The sequence below is a fragment of the Carex rostrata genome, chromosome 17 (genome assembly GCF_964058835.1).
Source record: "Carex rostrata chromosome 17, lpCarRost1.2, whole genome shotgun sequence".
Taxonomy (NCBI): Eukaryota; Viridiplantae; Streptophyta; class Magnoliopsida; order Poales; family Cyperaceae; genus Carex; species Carex rostrata.
This window is the reverse complement of record NC_135934.1, coordinates 1202559-1218301: the sequence shown is the minus strand read 5'-3', so window position 1 is coordinate 1218301 and position 15743 is coordinate 1202559. Positions and strand designations below refer to the sequence as shown.

Below are 15743 nucleotides of genomic sequence, written 5' to 3'. Positions count from 1 at the left end.
TCTGAAGTGAAATAATTCTTTTTATAGTGGGGAATTCATATTCATCAAGATCCGTTCTAATGGGCAAAAACTTATCATGAGGTCGAATTGTATGGATATTGAAGTTAGGGTTTCCGCAATTTAACTCAAAATGATATTAACCGTTCTGAGCGTTTATGTCCGTCTAGAATGGTTAATATAATTTGTCCCACAAAACTTGATAAGCTTTACCATATGAATAACATTTTTGGACGAAACCAAATTGAAACTCTCTGACTATTTCGTTTTTATTTGTTCCATCTTATTTGGTCCACTCAAAGCGAAACTCCAAAAATCAACAAGCCTCAAATATATTTACTTAACTAGCTACTTGATTATTACATAAATATATAGCTTCATAAAATTTTGTTGACTTCTTAGGTTCATCAAAAGAATCTTGAAATTCAGCACTTCATAAATCTTGGTTCTTCATAATAAATCTTGTAATTAAAGCTCTGAATCTGTTTTTGGTTCTTCATTATAAATCTTGTAATTAAAGCTTTGAACATGCAAACTTAATAAATTATATAAATGGTTAAATTCAATTAATGTGTGTTTTGTAAATTTATTCAAACAACGTAATAGAATATTGCATACCACCAACAAAATGTTGTTAAACGTTTTTAAAAACTTGATACCAACTTTGTACATATAACATGTTTAGAAAATTATAAATTACGTATAAACTTGATACCATGATTTCAATTAGTCCTTTTTGTAGGTATATAAATCAAAACATGCATCCTGAATCATATTATAATATTTAGAATGTAACATTCTTTTCTTCAAAAGAACATGAATTTCGTTACCTTTTGTCTCCCCAAATTAACCTTTTCCAGACCAAACAAAACCATGCATGACATTTTTCCTCCACTCCGAGCACCAAACGATTATGGGTACCACCTTAATTAGGCGTTATGGGGACCATCTGAGAATAACTTAAAAAGTGTAAACAAATTACATGACCAACATTCTCTAAATGCCATGCCACTAGATTTGGTTGAATATAATCAAGGGAATGATTCTGTAAAGGTGTTTTATAGTTCAATATTTTGCTTTTGCCATCTAATCATAAATTAATGTAACAATTTATACATGAATGTTCCAAACGACATAGTTTACATTTACTTGAAAGACGAAACGAACCCTGAATGATTGTTATATATCGCTTCTCATAGTTTGTGAATGATTTATTTGGTCTGGTTCGGTTTATTTCTTTACGGTTCAGTTTGTGTTAATTCCTGGTTGGTCTGGACCGGGCCCATCCAATCAATACTCTGTTTATTAATTTGCACATTCAATCCCTGCGTTTGCAAGCTGTGTATTTTTTTTTCTCTCTCCAGTACTCTGTTTTCGTTCAATCACACAAACCCATTGATTGATTGATTCCTTCCACATTTTTACAGTTTCTTTCTCTCTCCTCTCTCCTCTCTCCTTCAATAAATAGCATTAACAGCCGTCATTGTACCGTATCTAATTCCTAATGCCAAGTATTGTAACAACCCTTTTTCTGTCTTTCTGTTTCCATTCTCCCCCATTGAAAAGAACCCAAATTTACACAAAATATAATCAACAAACGCATCGCTTTCGGAACTCTCTAATTATAACACCTCCTCTTGCCTATATGAGGCAATTCAGAGGATAACAGAGACTCAGAAACTAATCAGAAGATAAGAGACTCAAAACCAAGATGGGCATTGGTTTTGAGTCTCTGCTTCTCCTTTTCTTCTCATACTCTGTTTTCAGTGTAAGCGCAGATGCAACTGCTGGTTGCAACTTGTATACTGGAAATTGGGTAATTAATCAGTCGTACCTGCTTTACGATTCAAATACCTGCCCATTCATTCGCCCAGAGTTCGAATGTATCAAGTATGGCCGACCCGACAAATTGTATCAAAAATACCAATGGAAGCCAAGTGGATGTGAGGTACCAAGGTTAGTATATATATATACTAACACATCAAGTTACAATGTTTCATAATCTTTTTCATAATTTTCTAATTTTAGATGTTATTTATTTGTTGTTGTTGTATGAAGCTTTGATGGTGTGGATCTATTGAAGAAATGGAATGGGAAGAAAGTGATGTTTGTAGGGGATTCACTGAGCTTGAATCAGTACGAGTCGCTGCTCTGCATGATCAATGCGGCTGTGCCGAAAGCGAGAACAACTAGGACTCAAACCGATTTGCTTACTATAGTCAGATTTGAGGTATGAATTTGCTCCTCTTTTTTGCTATTCAAATTTTATGTTACAATTTGGGAAAACATTTGTCAAGGACATATCTGCCGACAGTGTCTGTTCTTTCTTCTGGAAAACAGAAAAGTAGCATTTAAGAGGTGAGAGAGAGATCGATGAAGTTGTACTGTTATTTTTTTAATTATGAATGAATTGAATATCTTGGCATGCATTATGCTTAAGATATATAATATTGATAATTTAATGGAGATACATAACATCATACAGGTGTATAAGCGAACATACCACATTAGTAAAACCAACAACACATGACACTTTGAAACATAAATATAATTGAAGAGAAAACCTTGAAAAAGGTCAAAGATTTTCCTACCCAAGCAGTGGTCACACACCGCACACACGCTAAGAAATGAATAATGAAATTGGGTACAAATGAGAGGGAATGCACGTGAGACTGTGTGAGAGGGAGATATAAGCACCAAACAAACAATGAGGTCAGAAAGAAGGCATCTCCGCATGTGAGTTGTGCATGCAGCATGTGAGGATGCATAAGACCATCTTTGACCCTTTTTCACCTTTCTTTCTTTCTATTTTCTTCAATTACAGCCCATTAGTTTTCTATACTGTTTGAGCATCAGATCTTATGTTGTCAGTACAGAGTGTAGTATGTTCTGTGGGTTCGGTAACAATAATAAAGTCAATAAACCCTTCGGTTCCATTCCATTTGTTAGATTTATGCCACATGGTAGAGCGTATAAGAAACCGTGTCGAAGAATCTGTATTGCCAGGCTAGCTGTGTGTAGTCTGTCGTCTCAGCTGAACACCTTTTCGCCTTTCTCACCATTAATTATACTATGAATTTGAATTAGCGTACTAAACTAGGGAGGAGGGAAGTATTAGTTGTGCTTTGAAATTCGTGCCAATTTAAAATTCTGAATTGAGAGTAAATATGGACCGTCCGTTTCGGCCAGGTTCAAGCAGTACCTGGGGAGTGCATATCCGTCCAGGTACCTGAGGTGCAATTTAAAAGAACGAACGGTTCAGATTAATTCCAGTTGGGCCAAACTCAATCCGGAACCGGTTGGACTGTAGGAGGTCTTCTTTGAGATTCGTGCCACATGTAAAGAACAGTTCAGATTTATTGCTTGCACCTCAGGTAACTGGGGTGATACGGATTCGAATTGAACTCTATCCCAATTTGATGCTCCAAATAAATACACCATTCGACAATCCCAGATTTGATAATTAGATGTAGCAACAGAGCTGTAGCTAGATCCTATTTAATAATTGGAAAAGTAATCTTCATATAAAGAGCTTTGCAAAAGTCAAAAGGTAATCATTAACCAACAGGGTTGTAGCTCCTACCCATTAATTAAGAGCATGTTACATAATTACATGTCAATCAAATCATGTCCGTTAGTTGAAGTTGATTCAAGCTGTAAATTGGTCCCCAAATTATCATAAAAGAAGCATCTTCAGTCCTCACCAAAAGGAAAAATACACGTTGCAGGAGTACAATGTGAGCTTGATGTATTACCTCTCGCATTATTTGGTTGACCTCGTCAGTGCACCGATGGGGCGAATTCTAAAGCTCGACTCGATCCAAGCCGGTCACTCATGGAACGCTGACATCTTAATCTTCAACACAGGGCATTGGTGGCCTCGAGCGGGATCAGCGCAACCGTAAGAACTTGTGTTCTTTATTTTGTTAAAAATGCTGTTTTGATTTTGAAGTTACTTGGAGTGATAGCATGCAAGTGGTTTTACATGTAGGTGGGATTACATTCAAGATGGACAAAAGTTTCTAAAGGACATGGATCGGACGGTTGCTTTTACAAGGGGATTGCAGACATGGGCTAAATGGGTTGATTCAAGTGTTCCTTCGACTACAAAAGTTTACTATCAGGGTGTCTCTCCAGTTCACTATCAGTAAGTGTCAAACCAAGCCCATTGGGCCGGCTCCAGATAAATACCAAACCCTAAACCCTATTATTGATTATTTGATTTGTTCATTTGAGATCAACACCATCTATATATCTCAAGTCTCAACATGATTTATAAGTTGTATTCGTTTTTATTCAGTGGCAAAGAATGGGGAGCTCCGATCACAAGCACATGTATGGGAGAAACACAACCACTTAACACATCCACATACCCTGCGGGTCCTCCGCCACAAGAGGCTGTTGTGAAAAGCACGTTGAGTAGCATGTCTAAACCAGTTTATTTGCTAGATATAACATTCCTGTCCCAGCTAAGAAAAGACGGGCATCCCTCCAAATATAGCGGGGCAAAATTTGACGACGACTGCACTCACTGGTGCCTTGCCGGTGTCCCTGACACATGGAACCAGTTGCTCTATGCTTCTATGCTTCAAGGCAAGTGAGAAGGAAATTTCACACAACCACTATTATTTATTATAGGAAAGGTTATTCATCATTCATTGCAGTTGTTTTTCATTATTTTGGTCGGAATATATACACAATCAATAAACAAGAGAGCATCAAGATCTTCTCAAAAAAGAAAAAAAAAAAGAGCATAAAGAGATGCCAGGTATTTGATGGTTGTGACAATTTTGTCAGAGAGAAATTCATCCAAAGGATGAAATATTCATGTATAGCTTTCACTAAAACTTAATTCCATTGTATTTTTACTCAAGAAAAAAAATATTGGTCTTGTTTTATCAGATTAGTTTTGGTGTCCCTATTCTATTGACAAGTGATGTTGTGAGTTAGGATTGAATACTCTGGAATATAAAACAATTTTTTTAATTATAAATAAAATTATAGTTGAAATGCATGGTTAAAGAATGTATTAATAGTGTAGGAAGCAGCAGGGGAGGCAATGAAATAGCAAATCCAGTGACACCAATTACAACAGCAATGCTAATCTTTGCAATGTCCCTGTTGCTTCTAGATTGCTAATTCCATGCCTTCTAAGGGACATATATAGATAAAGAAGATATATAGGAAAAAAAAAAGGTTTGTTTGATAGAATCTTACTTTCCAACATCATAATTTATATGTATATTTTCTTTTAGTGGAAAAAAAAATACATATTTGTAAATTTAATAGTAAACATGTATGTGATAATATTTGTAAAAGAACAACAGAATAAATTGGAAATTTAATATTTGTAAAATTCAGATCTAATAAACGGTTGTAGATTATATTTTCATTAGAACATATTTAAAGAGTATCTTGTATTTTGAGAAACAGAGGAAATTAAGGTTAAGTTTTAAAATCAACGGAGGGAACATTTGTCAGCTATATATAATATTATGAATTAATAAGACCCTAGCATATCATAAATAATTTGTTAATTTTGTGGATAATATAATATAATATAATATAATATAAGAAACCATGTGCAAATATAGCCAATTTGGCTCTCTGTTTGGAGAATTTCTGCCTTAGAAAACTTGTGCCAATAATTTAGAACTATCACTGTCAGAATAACATGTGATTTCAGTAGAAATGTGTAATTTCCGAAATATTTAAATGTACCATTTTCTGAAAAAAATTAAACTAAAAAACCCCGATTGCTGCACCCAACGAACGAAGGTCGACCATTAATTGTGTGGATTCTTTGAATAAATTCTCTATTAATACTTGATATATGGCGAATTGCTGCACCCAATCTTTAAGTTTTATGCCAACACTGGCTTGTAAATTAGTGTATATGGCGACCCATTAGCTCAATCTAAAATTTTCATTTCAAATGTGATCAAATTAAGAAATAATTTTAAATTTGTTCAAATGTTATATACTTGATTAAAATTAATTTTGTTGCATGATTTCTAAAACATTTGTAAACATTTTTAATTTTCATCATCAGTTTCTTCCATTATCTAATTTTTGTAACGAAACTAAGATTCGATAATTTCATATAAATATCATAACAATCTAAGTCGTATTATTGTGACCTCTTTTTATTCTGTAATCTATAATAAAATAATAAATATGAAAATCATCTAATGACATTTTATGATCGTAAAAGAACACTCAACAATATCACACACATATGCTTTTTGTTCGTGAGTAATTAACTTTCCATATAAAATGAATGATTAATCAAGCATTTTTTGTGTGATTTTATTACATTGGTGTATGTGGTCCACCAGTGTAGCAAATTTCACTTAAACCAATCTTGGTACATTGATATATAATTAATTAATTAATTAATTAATTATAATTAGATGGATGTGAATATGGTGGAGTGACCTTTTAGCCAGTGAATGGCTATATAATTATAAGCAGCCTCTGTGAGGTGGATTCCATCCCAATTTATAGAAGTAAATGGATTGTCACATGCTATTGAACCGGGTTGTCCACAAACAAGACTAAGGTTGAAGTTATATGGACCCCCTCCTCCACAGCAAACTCTAAGAGGCGCTTCAATTGTTGCTCCTCCTGCTCCTGCTCCTGCTCCTGCTCCTGGACATTCTGTTTCCATATTCAATGGGTATTCATTCAACCGCCGCTCGTTTTTCTGCAACAATTGAATGACGGGTTTGTAGTAGTCTCCGTAGCTGATCCTTGCCTCAGGAAACTTGTCCTGCAGCTGCCTGACTACCTCGCGAAGCAATGTGTTGTGAGTAATTCCAATTGTGTTGTACTCCTTGAGGCATCCGAGATGATCATAGTCTTTCTTGTTTGTGCTTCCGTACATCGTCAACACTATTGGCACGCATCCTGTCGGTATGTTTCCGGGCAGTACCATATGCATTACGCCCTGTTTCAGCAGTGACTGCAAAACCAATCATTCATTTTAATTGACAGTTTTAGCCCTTTTATGTAATAAATATGTTGTTGTATAAGTATAAATGTATAATATAAAGAGGTACGTGCACATTAGGTTGGCATTTTTACTAATTAAAAATTAAAAAGGCCAGGAGTCAGGAGAGCTGTTATGGGCTAGGACCACTGGCCCAATTGAATTTTCAAACAAATTAAATGGTAAAATATACAAGTGAGAAACAAATTAAGGAATACAAAAATTGACGGTTTTGCTACAAGGGGACATGCAATTACGTTGCAATTTTGTTAATATGAACAAATACTAATAATTAATGCCAAACCCTACATGATTTGCACTAATTGTTGGTTAATTAATTAATTAATTAAATACCTCAGCTGCCAGTTTAATGGTATCAATAACGGTTGGCACGTAGGAGTACTTGATTTGGTCTATGGTTTTTCCTGCCAATAACAGGAAGTTATAGTCGTTCCCTCCAAATTCTCCAAATAAGAAGAGGGATTTGCTCAAATACTCCCTGCATGCTGCATACATACATACATACATACATACATACATTAATTTCTTTTGTTTGTTAAAATTAATATATCGTAGATTAAATTGAAACTAGATTAAATGTACAAACATTCTGTTGTGTTGCAGTAAGAAGACTTCAGTTCTTGGAACCATCCGACTTGAACATTCATGGAACTGTTTATCGGTGGAATGCTGGTAATGTTATTGTTATGGAAGAAGTCTAGGTCGAGTGCTGTTGCACCGATTACGGCAAAATTCGCTCCCTTAGTGAAGTCCTCGTCTTTCGACAGGTAAGGTGGTATGTGAGGAAAACCTAGAGCTTCAGCTGCCACATAATGGAGAGCCACAAAATAATTTGAAAAGCATACTATAAGGGGTTTATTTGAAAACTTGATAAGTGAAAATATGTCCTCTGTTTTTCTTCTTCTAAGTGAACACTTTACAGAGGGAAAAAAAAAGAACAACATATCTTTTGAAAAGGTGTTTTTTCATGTTAAAATTGACATCAAATTACAAAATCATAGCATCTAAAACCTAATCAATTTTAGAAATAACAACTTCAATACAAGAAGATTGAAAAGAGCCCAAAAATGGGACAGAAATTTTTTGTAAACATTTCTGCACATTTTCATATAGCAATTTTAGTCTTGAAACCACACATTAGAAACATCACATTTTTAACTTCTCCATTTAAACATTGATGTTACAAGGAATTTACATACAAGATAACTCTTATAGCTTTATTTTGGCTACTTTATTCTCTTGAACAAATATATATCAAAATACTAAAAGAACACATTGCAAAAATTAGACTTACCGATAAAATCAACAACAAGACGGCCGTCAGAACTTCGGCCAGTAGGGCGACCGAAGTATGTCATGCCATACTGGGGATTGTCGAAGACGACTGAAGGGAGAAAATCCTTGACTAATTTGACAAAGTTTCCGGTATCGGCATAAGAGTCACCAAAGCTAAAAATAGCATTGTATTGTGGAGATGTAGTAGAGTTTGCATGGATGAAGAATGATATGAAGAGGAGAAAATAGATGCTCAATAGCCCCATGGTTTCAGAAGAGAATGAGAAGAGAAGAGAAGAGAAGAGAAGAGAAGAGAAGCAGAGTTCCTTAAATTGTAATTTTCTATTTATTGAGATCATGCACCTAACTATTCAACAATACATTGAGGGCATTTCTGTTAATTTTTTTTTTTCAAGCTTAACTATTTCCTCTTATATATTTTGTCAATTTATTTTAAAATGCTTTAATCAGTCATTTCTGGAGCTTCAAGATTTCATAGGCGTGCAAAAGGTTGTTCATTAATGAATTATAGCGAGTATGTGCTTCATTGTATGACAACGTACTGACTAACCGCTACATATTTTTCTACTTGGGATTTGCCTCGGAAAATTTTGACAACTAAGGGCCTGTTCGGTGGGAATTCACATCCTCTCCAATACCTGACAAGGGAATCTTTTACAATTAGTAGATCTCTACCGTACTTTTTAACATGACACAAATCTCAAAGCCCAATAATACTGCTCTCTATTGCTAACCCGAATCTCAAACCGGTTGAGATTTAATCTCAAACCGTAAAGTGAGAGTAATCCTATACAATACCTGAGAGGATATGAATCCGTTTCGACGGATGGAGGGAAAAGAGAATAAGAATGAGATTACAAAATTTTTGAATTAATTTTTACTGTTTATGTGAGTGAATTTTTATTTTCTTACAGCGAACATGCCTAAATTAGTTTCAACTCATTGAAGAAGTGCCTAGGTTTTTGGATTGTGCGGTGCCACTACATCAATGCAAACCATAAGATTTTGGTGTTGGTTATTAAACAGTGACAAAGTTGTACGGATTTTTTTATAAAAGAAAAATATGATCTAGCTCATATTTAATTAAAGTTAGGAAGATTTACGAAATTTAGGTTTCGAATTTATTCATCATTGACTCGTTGGATGTGTAATGAGCTGCTAATAAAACAAATTTTGTTGTTTGTTTTTATATTTAAAAGAGGAGTCCGCATCGTCTGCATTAACTCAAAAGAGCATTTTTGAGTTAACGCATTTCATTCGTTTGATTTTAAATAGAGCTAATCTGACCATAACTTATAATTCAGAGTGTGAATCTAGTTCATACAAATTTTATAACAAATTGAACAGTTCAGATGCATTAACTCAAAAGATTCTTTTTTGAGTTAATGGAGAGGATACGAAAATTCTTACAAGAGTAGGTTTAAATGTCCCCCATTCATTATTTCTTTTTGAAAGTTCAAACAATTAATTCGAATTCCGAACCGATCAACATGATTTTCATATTAAAATATGTTTTTTCATATTAAAATATGTTTAGAGACCAAATTAGATTTCTTTTTGGGAGATTTTTACTATTTTGTTTAGATAGGTACAAAATCGTTGTTTCTAGACTATCAGAGAATAATAATTTTGTATCTATCTACAAATATAGTAAATTTTTTTCAAAACATATAAAAATTGATTGCATGCACATTTTAATATGAAAATTATGTTGATTTATTTAATTGAATGTTTAAATTTAAAAAAATAATAAAAAATGTGAAACACAATAAAATATGAAAAATATGAGACATTTTAACTCTCCTCTATTAAAAACCACAACTCTATCTTATAATAGTTTGTAGTTTGAAACTTAAAATTGTTAAATTGGCTAAATATTATAAACCGTATTTAAATTAGTTAGTATAACGCTATGACATATGTAAAATAAAGAAGTACGTGCTAATATATATATTTTTTATTATGGATCGATGTCCTGTGAAAGTTTTACTAGCAACTATAATTTTCTAACAATTAGATTATCCAAAACCAAGAACAATTTATATGTATAATTCATTCTCATAATTAATATATATTTTCACTACGGATACTATTATATGCTATGCAATAAATTCCAGAACCTGACTTATATTAGAAATTATTTTAAATAACTCCAAAAAATTATATTATAAAATACAATTATAGAAAACATTAAATTTATTTTAAAATTATAATTTAACTAGGTGATGTATGGTATGTAGTCATTTAAGAACTATTTTATTTTATATATTAATTAGTGTTGGTTACAGTAACTTATATTTAAATTAGTGTTGGTTACATTAATTTTCAATTTATTTTGAATAAAGGTTGGAGGTCAAGCCACCAAACTATTGACCTTCAACCTTTACTTATAAAAAAAAAATGAAAATAATGTAAATGAGGTATGAATCATGCCATCATCTACATAATTTAGGGAACATAGACAACCTTGAGGTAATTATTTATGCCAAATTCCCCCCTTTTAAGGTTGGAGAATAAATTTTTTAAATTACTGCACTTTATAAAAATATGAAAATTCTTGCTTTGTGCAGTTTGATATCTTTTTTATTTTTTTATTTTTATGAACATAATAATATTGAACAAAAGATTAATGGTGTCACCTTTTTTATTTGTACAGACTTCTTATAAGTATAAATGTTGAAAGGAATAAACTCTAGTTATTGTTATGTTTACAGTTTACTAAAAAATGGTCTGTAATTGTTGTGATTTGAGAGTTTGAAGATTTTAGTCTTGGACCATGCAAAAATTTTGATTTTGATTCCGTCGGATCACTTGCCCATCTTTTAATTTTTAAAGTTGGAATTATGTTTTTAAAATTTTAGATGGATCTACAGTAGTAAATGGATAGACATCAAAATTTTAAAAATTTAAATGAGATCACAATTTTAAACTTATATATTCACTAAAATAGGCCTTGTTGAAGAGGACTATACAAATTTTGTATCTTTATGTAATAAAATAGGTTGAAGAGGACTATACAAATTTTGTACCTGATTGGGCTTGATTTCTATGTTTTGCTTTAAGGCCCGTGGGCCGTGGTTCTTCATTTCTTCTCTTCAAACCAAAATTGAGATGAACTCATGAGGACTGGGCTGTTAGGCCTTGTTGAAATAAGAGAGGCATAACAATTAATTGAACTAAGATTTCATTTTCAGAGAAACAAATTATTGTTGGATAATTTTGTTTAGTCGGCTTAGATGAGATCAGTCAGTAATAAGATCGATCTGTACATCTGTCAAATATATTATTGTTCTATCCATAAAATTTTGGCCAGACCAAATTAACCCCCAATTTAATATTTGCAATACAACAATTCTCTGACCTCTTAGTATAATTAATATTTGCAAACAAATCACGAACACTTAAAACTCAAACAAGTAATATATAGCAGTCGTTGACATATATAGCTAACAAGTGAACCAATATTTGAACAACATCCACACTTTGATTCAATATCAAGATAAAATTGGCGGATGAGCATAAGGACCTTTCATCCAACCTGTTGCTATAATTCTGTAAGCTGCCTCAGTTAAATGTATTCCATCCCAATTTATGTAAGTAGACGGGTTCGCGCAAGCTGGTACACCAGGTTGCCCGCAAGTAGCCGTGAAGTTGTAGTTATATGGCCCCCCTCCACCACAGCAAATTTTAAGTGGTGCTTCATTAGTAAATCCTGAAAATTCAATTAAGAAGCACAAACTATAAGATAAATATTTATAAATTGGAATTGGAATTGCGGTCAATATCAAAAACTCACCAAATTTGTCTGGATTTTGCAAGAATTGGATCATCGGCTCGTAGTAGTCAGCATAGATGATCCTTGCCAGAGGGTAAGCAACTTTGAGCTGTTCCACCAACTCTTTTAGCTTTGTGTTGTGGTAAAATCCAAGGGTGTTAAGTTCCTTCAAGCATCCAAGATGATCGTAGTCTGACTTGTTCGTGCTAGCATAGGTGGTTAACATAATTGGTATGCATCCTGTTGGTAAATTTCCAGGAAGTACTAGATTCAATGCTCCTTGTTGCAGCAATGTCTGCAACCAAATGTAACAGAGAATTAAAATTTGAGAACTTACATAAAATTTTGTGCTTCTTAATTGAATTTCCATAAATTGCTGCTTACCTCAGCGGCCTTTTTAATGGTGTTGATAACGACAGGCACGTAGGACTTGGCTTCATTTATGGATTTTCCGGCCGACAATACAAAGGTATAGTCGTTGCCGCCAAACTCTCCCAATATGAAGAGGGATTTTCCAAAGTAATCCTGGCATGCTGCATATGTTCTTTCCTTTCAGTTGTAATATCAGCCAAAGCAAAAACTATATATAAATTAAGGTCCAATGCAAGTTGTATAAAAGATCTATAAATTAAATATACGTACATTTTGTTGTGTTGCATGTCGAATTCTTGAATCTCAAGAACAAATCAATTTGAAAACTAATTGAGGTGTCCGTTGGCGGTACATTTGTAATATTATGCTCACGGAAGTAACTGAGGTTCAGTGCAGTTGCCCCGATAACTGCGTAGTTTACACCTGTGCTGAAATTCTGGCCTTGTGCAACGAACGGTGGTACAAGAGGGAGACCAAGATCCTGGGCTGGCGTGGAAATACAATATCTCCGTTAACCATTTGTAACGTTTAATATTGAATGAAAATTGGGGTTCGGGATAAAATTAATTTGATTGTACTGTTACAGACTTACAGCAATTGCAACGAAAAGCTATAAATATATATGTTGCATATAGTTATAATCAACAAATATCACCTGATTTATATAGAATTTCTCTAGCCGAGCAACAAAATTTGCCAGGAATAATTGAGAAGTTCTGACTCTAATTAGAGAGAAGCTTTTGTAAATTGTATTGCAAATTTGCAATATCATGATGGATATTTAAGGTTCTTTTCATGAATAATCAAGTAAGATGTTTGCTCTTTATTCATTCTATTTTCTTAAAATGGAAAACCATATGCACAAAAAAGTTTACAAAATATACCAATGAAATCAAGGACAAGACGGCCATCACAACCTCGGCCTGTGGGCTTGCCGAAGTAGGTCATTCCATAAGGAGGGTGCTCGAACACATCATATGGGATCGCTCCTCTTACTAAAACAATGAAGTTTCCTGTGTCGGCATAAGAATCACCAAAACTAAATATAGCATTGTAAGATTTATCAGCGCAGTATGCACTGGTGAATAATGAGATGAAGAGGAGAAAACAGGGAAGCAATAGCTCCATGGCTTTAGAGGAGAAGAGAGGAATGTGAGAGCTTTCTTATTTTATAACTTTCCTCTCTATTTTTTGGTGAGATTATGAGGTCTGAAGCAATCAATTTTAGTGTTATATATACAAGGTCAAGAATAATTGGTTTCAGAATTATGGGAAAAAAATAATATACATGACAACTTCTACGTCTTGAAAGCAATTGAAGGGGTCGCATGAACTAATCACACAAACGCTAGGTTGGAATATACCCTTTTATATTTTCCTTAATTCCTTTCATGGACCAGTTTTTTTTTTTAATGTAAATATGTTCTGATAAATCAGCATAATCAATGTATTTTTAAGATTAAACAGATATAAAAAAAAATTCCATTTCCTCAGAAAAGAAAGAAAGAGAGATGCAATATTGATTTGAGTACATCATAGTTGCAATAAGATATCGAATTAAACAATGTAACTCTCCAATTTCCAAACCTTTTTTTCTAAGTTCTTTGTCGCAGACATGCAATCACATCCATAGCCAAGTTGTTAAAATATGCAACCGCTATATGATTATAGCTATATAGCACATATATTAAAGCAAGACAAATAATTTCTTGACATGTATTCATCCATCTTCTTTTACTCTGTTAAGTCATCATTTATGTACATTTTGTTATTATTATTATTATTACTATTACTATTAATATTTTATTATTTTTATTATTTTCGCAATGAATTTTTGGCTGTTCTCTTGTATGATATATAGGATATTGCTTTTTATTGACATTTTACCAAGGCACGAGGGAGTTCAGATCCAGTGAAGTAATTCAATCTTTAAGTTTTCAATCGCAAGACTGCCCGATTTGAATCTGTGATAATCTATCCGAAGTAGAGTGCACACATCTCGAGATATGAATTCGAATTGCTAAGCAATCTTGAGCGACGGATTCGAATCAGACGATCTCGATCTAAAATCCAAAAATTGAGTTACTTTAGGGATCCAGACCCGGCACGAGGGGTATTAATTATCTCGTTGAATACAGCCGCATGAACGAAGCCAGAAAATATGATAGTGTGAGGCAAAATTTCAAAGCATAATTATATGATCATTTTAAACACAAACATAATTTTGTATTTTTTTCGAGACAAAATATATACAAGTGAGGCCCCAGTTAACTGACAGGGCAGATGGTGTTAGTTGGAAATGGGGATCAACTGGAGTTTTTTCAGTTAAAAAAGCATATATATTTTGCTATGAAGAACGAACCTCGAATTGCAAACAGATACAACAGGATTTGATCTATTATGTCAAGTGGACTTTGAAACAGTAGCACATATACTCAATGATTGCTCATTTACTCGGGCATTGTATCAAGAATTGAAAATCAGATTTCACACGGGACAACCATATCACTGGGGGCATTATTAAGCACTGTGTACTCTAAAAATGAGAGATCCCTGTTTCTTATAGCACAGTTTATAATTTGGAGGGAACGGTGAGCTAGAATATTCAGAATTCAACAACCACAGTGCAAGATTTGATGGAGCATATAGCGGTCCAGCACTAATATTCACAGATAAAAATTAATGCATAAGATTGCATCACTACAAGCAAGGAGGTGTACACTGCAATTTTGTTTCAATTTTTCCTTTTTTCTTTCTTTTTTTTGACCCTTTCTGTTTTACTTTACTTACTGCACTTTTTATTTTTTATTTTTTTATTTATAGCTTAAGCTCATCATCATGAGCTACATTGTCAGAAAATAAAAATAAAAATGTTTTGATTATCTCCAGAAAATGAGCGTGCATGCATATCAGAATTAATAAAAGAAAGAACAAACTTCAACATGTTGGAGTTAATTATCAACCTTACGAAAATTTCATTGGATTCTACATTCTCGTAATATTGACCTAGATTAGATTAATAAACCCCATTGACTGCTTCATCTCCACCGATAATGCCCTCTTCTTCAATTGTTCTAAATTAAAACAGAGCAAAGTAAATTACTGGGGAAGTCACGCTCTGGGAAGCTTCTATATATCTATCTATCTATCTATATATATATATATAGTAATTATGGTGATTACGTCATCAGTGAAGTCTTAAGCAGCTTCTTCTTATGTACCTTGGAATTGGGGATCAGTCATTGACTTTCAATAAATAAAAAATATTGAAGAAGAGAAAAATATGATTGG

The 15743-nt window shown here is 33.4% G+C and overlaps 3 protein-coding genes across 5 annotated transcripts; 1 reads left to right on the top strand and 2 right to left on the bottom strand.

Moving 5' to 3' along the window:
* The first annotated feature begins 1614 nt into the window (after positions 1 to 1614).
* LOC144568415 (protein trichome birefringence-like 38) lies at positions 1615 to 5161 on the top strand. 3 transcript variants are annotated; one of them, XM_078318760.1, is made up of 6 exons: positions 1615 to 1953; positions 2056 to 2227; positions 3726 to 3898; positions 3989 to 4144; positions 4298 to 4590; positions 5039 to 5161. In XM_078318760.1, exons 1-6 carry the CDS (start codon positions 1709 to 1711, stop codon positions 5134 to 5136), a joined length of 1137 nt encoding a protein of 378 aa, XP_078174886.1. In that variant the 5' UTR covers positions 1615 to 1708; the 3' UTR covers positions 5137 to 5161. The 3 variants fall into 3 exon arrangements, with proteins under 3 accessions (XP_078174886.1, XP_078174885.1, XP_078174887.1); XM_078318759.1 differs by having other exon boundaries at positions 4298 to 4594; positions 5043 to 5161; XM_078318761.1 differs by having other exon boundaries at positions 5034 to 5147.
* A 1244-nt stretch (positions 5162 to 6405) lies between these two features.
* LOC144568521 (GDSL esterase/lipase At5g45910-like) lies at positions 6406 to 8602 on the bottom strand. Its single transcript, XM_078318882.1, has 4 exons — positions 8304 to 8602; positions 7596 to 7811; positions 7343 to 7494; positions 6406 to 6961 (listed from the first exon to the last, which is right to left on the bottom strand). The coding sequence occupies exons 1-4, from the start codon at positions 8548 to 8550 to the stop codon at positions 6407 to 6409; spliced, it is 1170 nt and encodes a 389-aa protein (XP_078175008.1). The 5' UTR covers positions 8551 to 8602; the 3' UTR covers position 6406.
* A 3126-nt stretch (positions 8603 to 11728) lies between these two features.
* LOC144568711 (GDSL esterase/lipase At1g28600-like) lies at positions 11729 to 13656 on the bottom strand. Its single transcript, XM_078319080.1, has 5 exons — positions 13337 to 13656; positions 12723 to 12938; positions 12465 to 12613; positions 12102 to 12375; positions 11729 to 12017 (listed from the first exon to the last, which is right to left on the bottom strand). The coding sequence occupies exons 1-5, from the start codon at positions 13578 to 13580 to the stop codon at positions 11800 to 11802; spliced, it is 1101 nt and encodes a 366-aa protein (XP_078175206.1). The 5' UTR covers positions 13581 to 13656; the 3' UTR covers positions 11729 to 11799.
* Positions 13657 to 15743: the final 2087 nt, after the last annotated feature.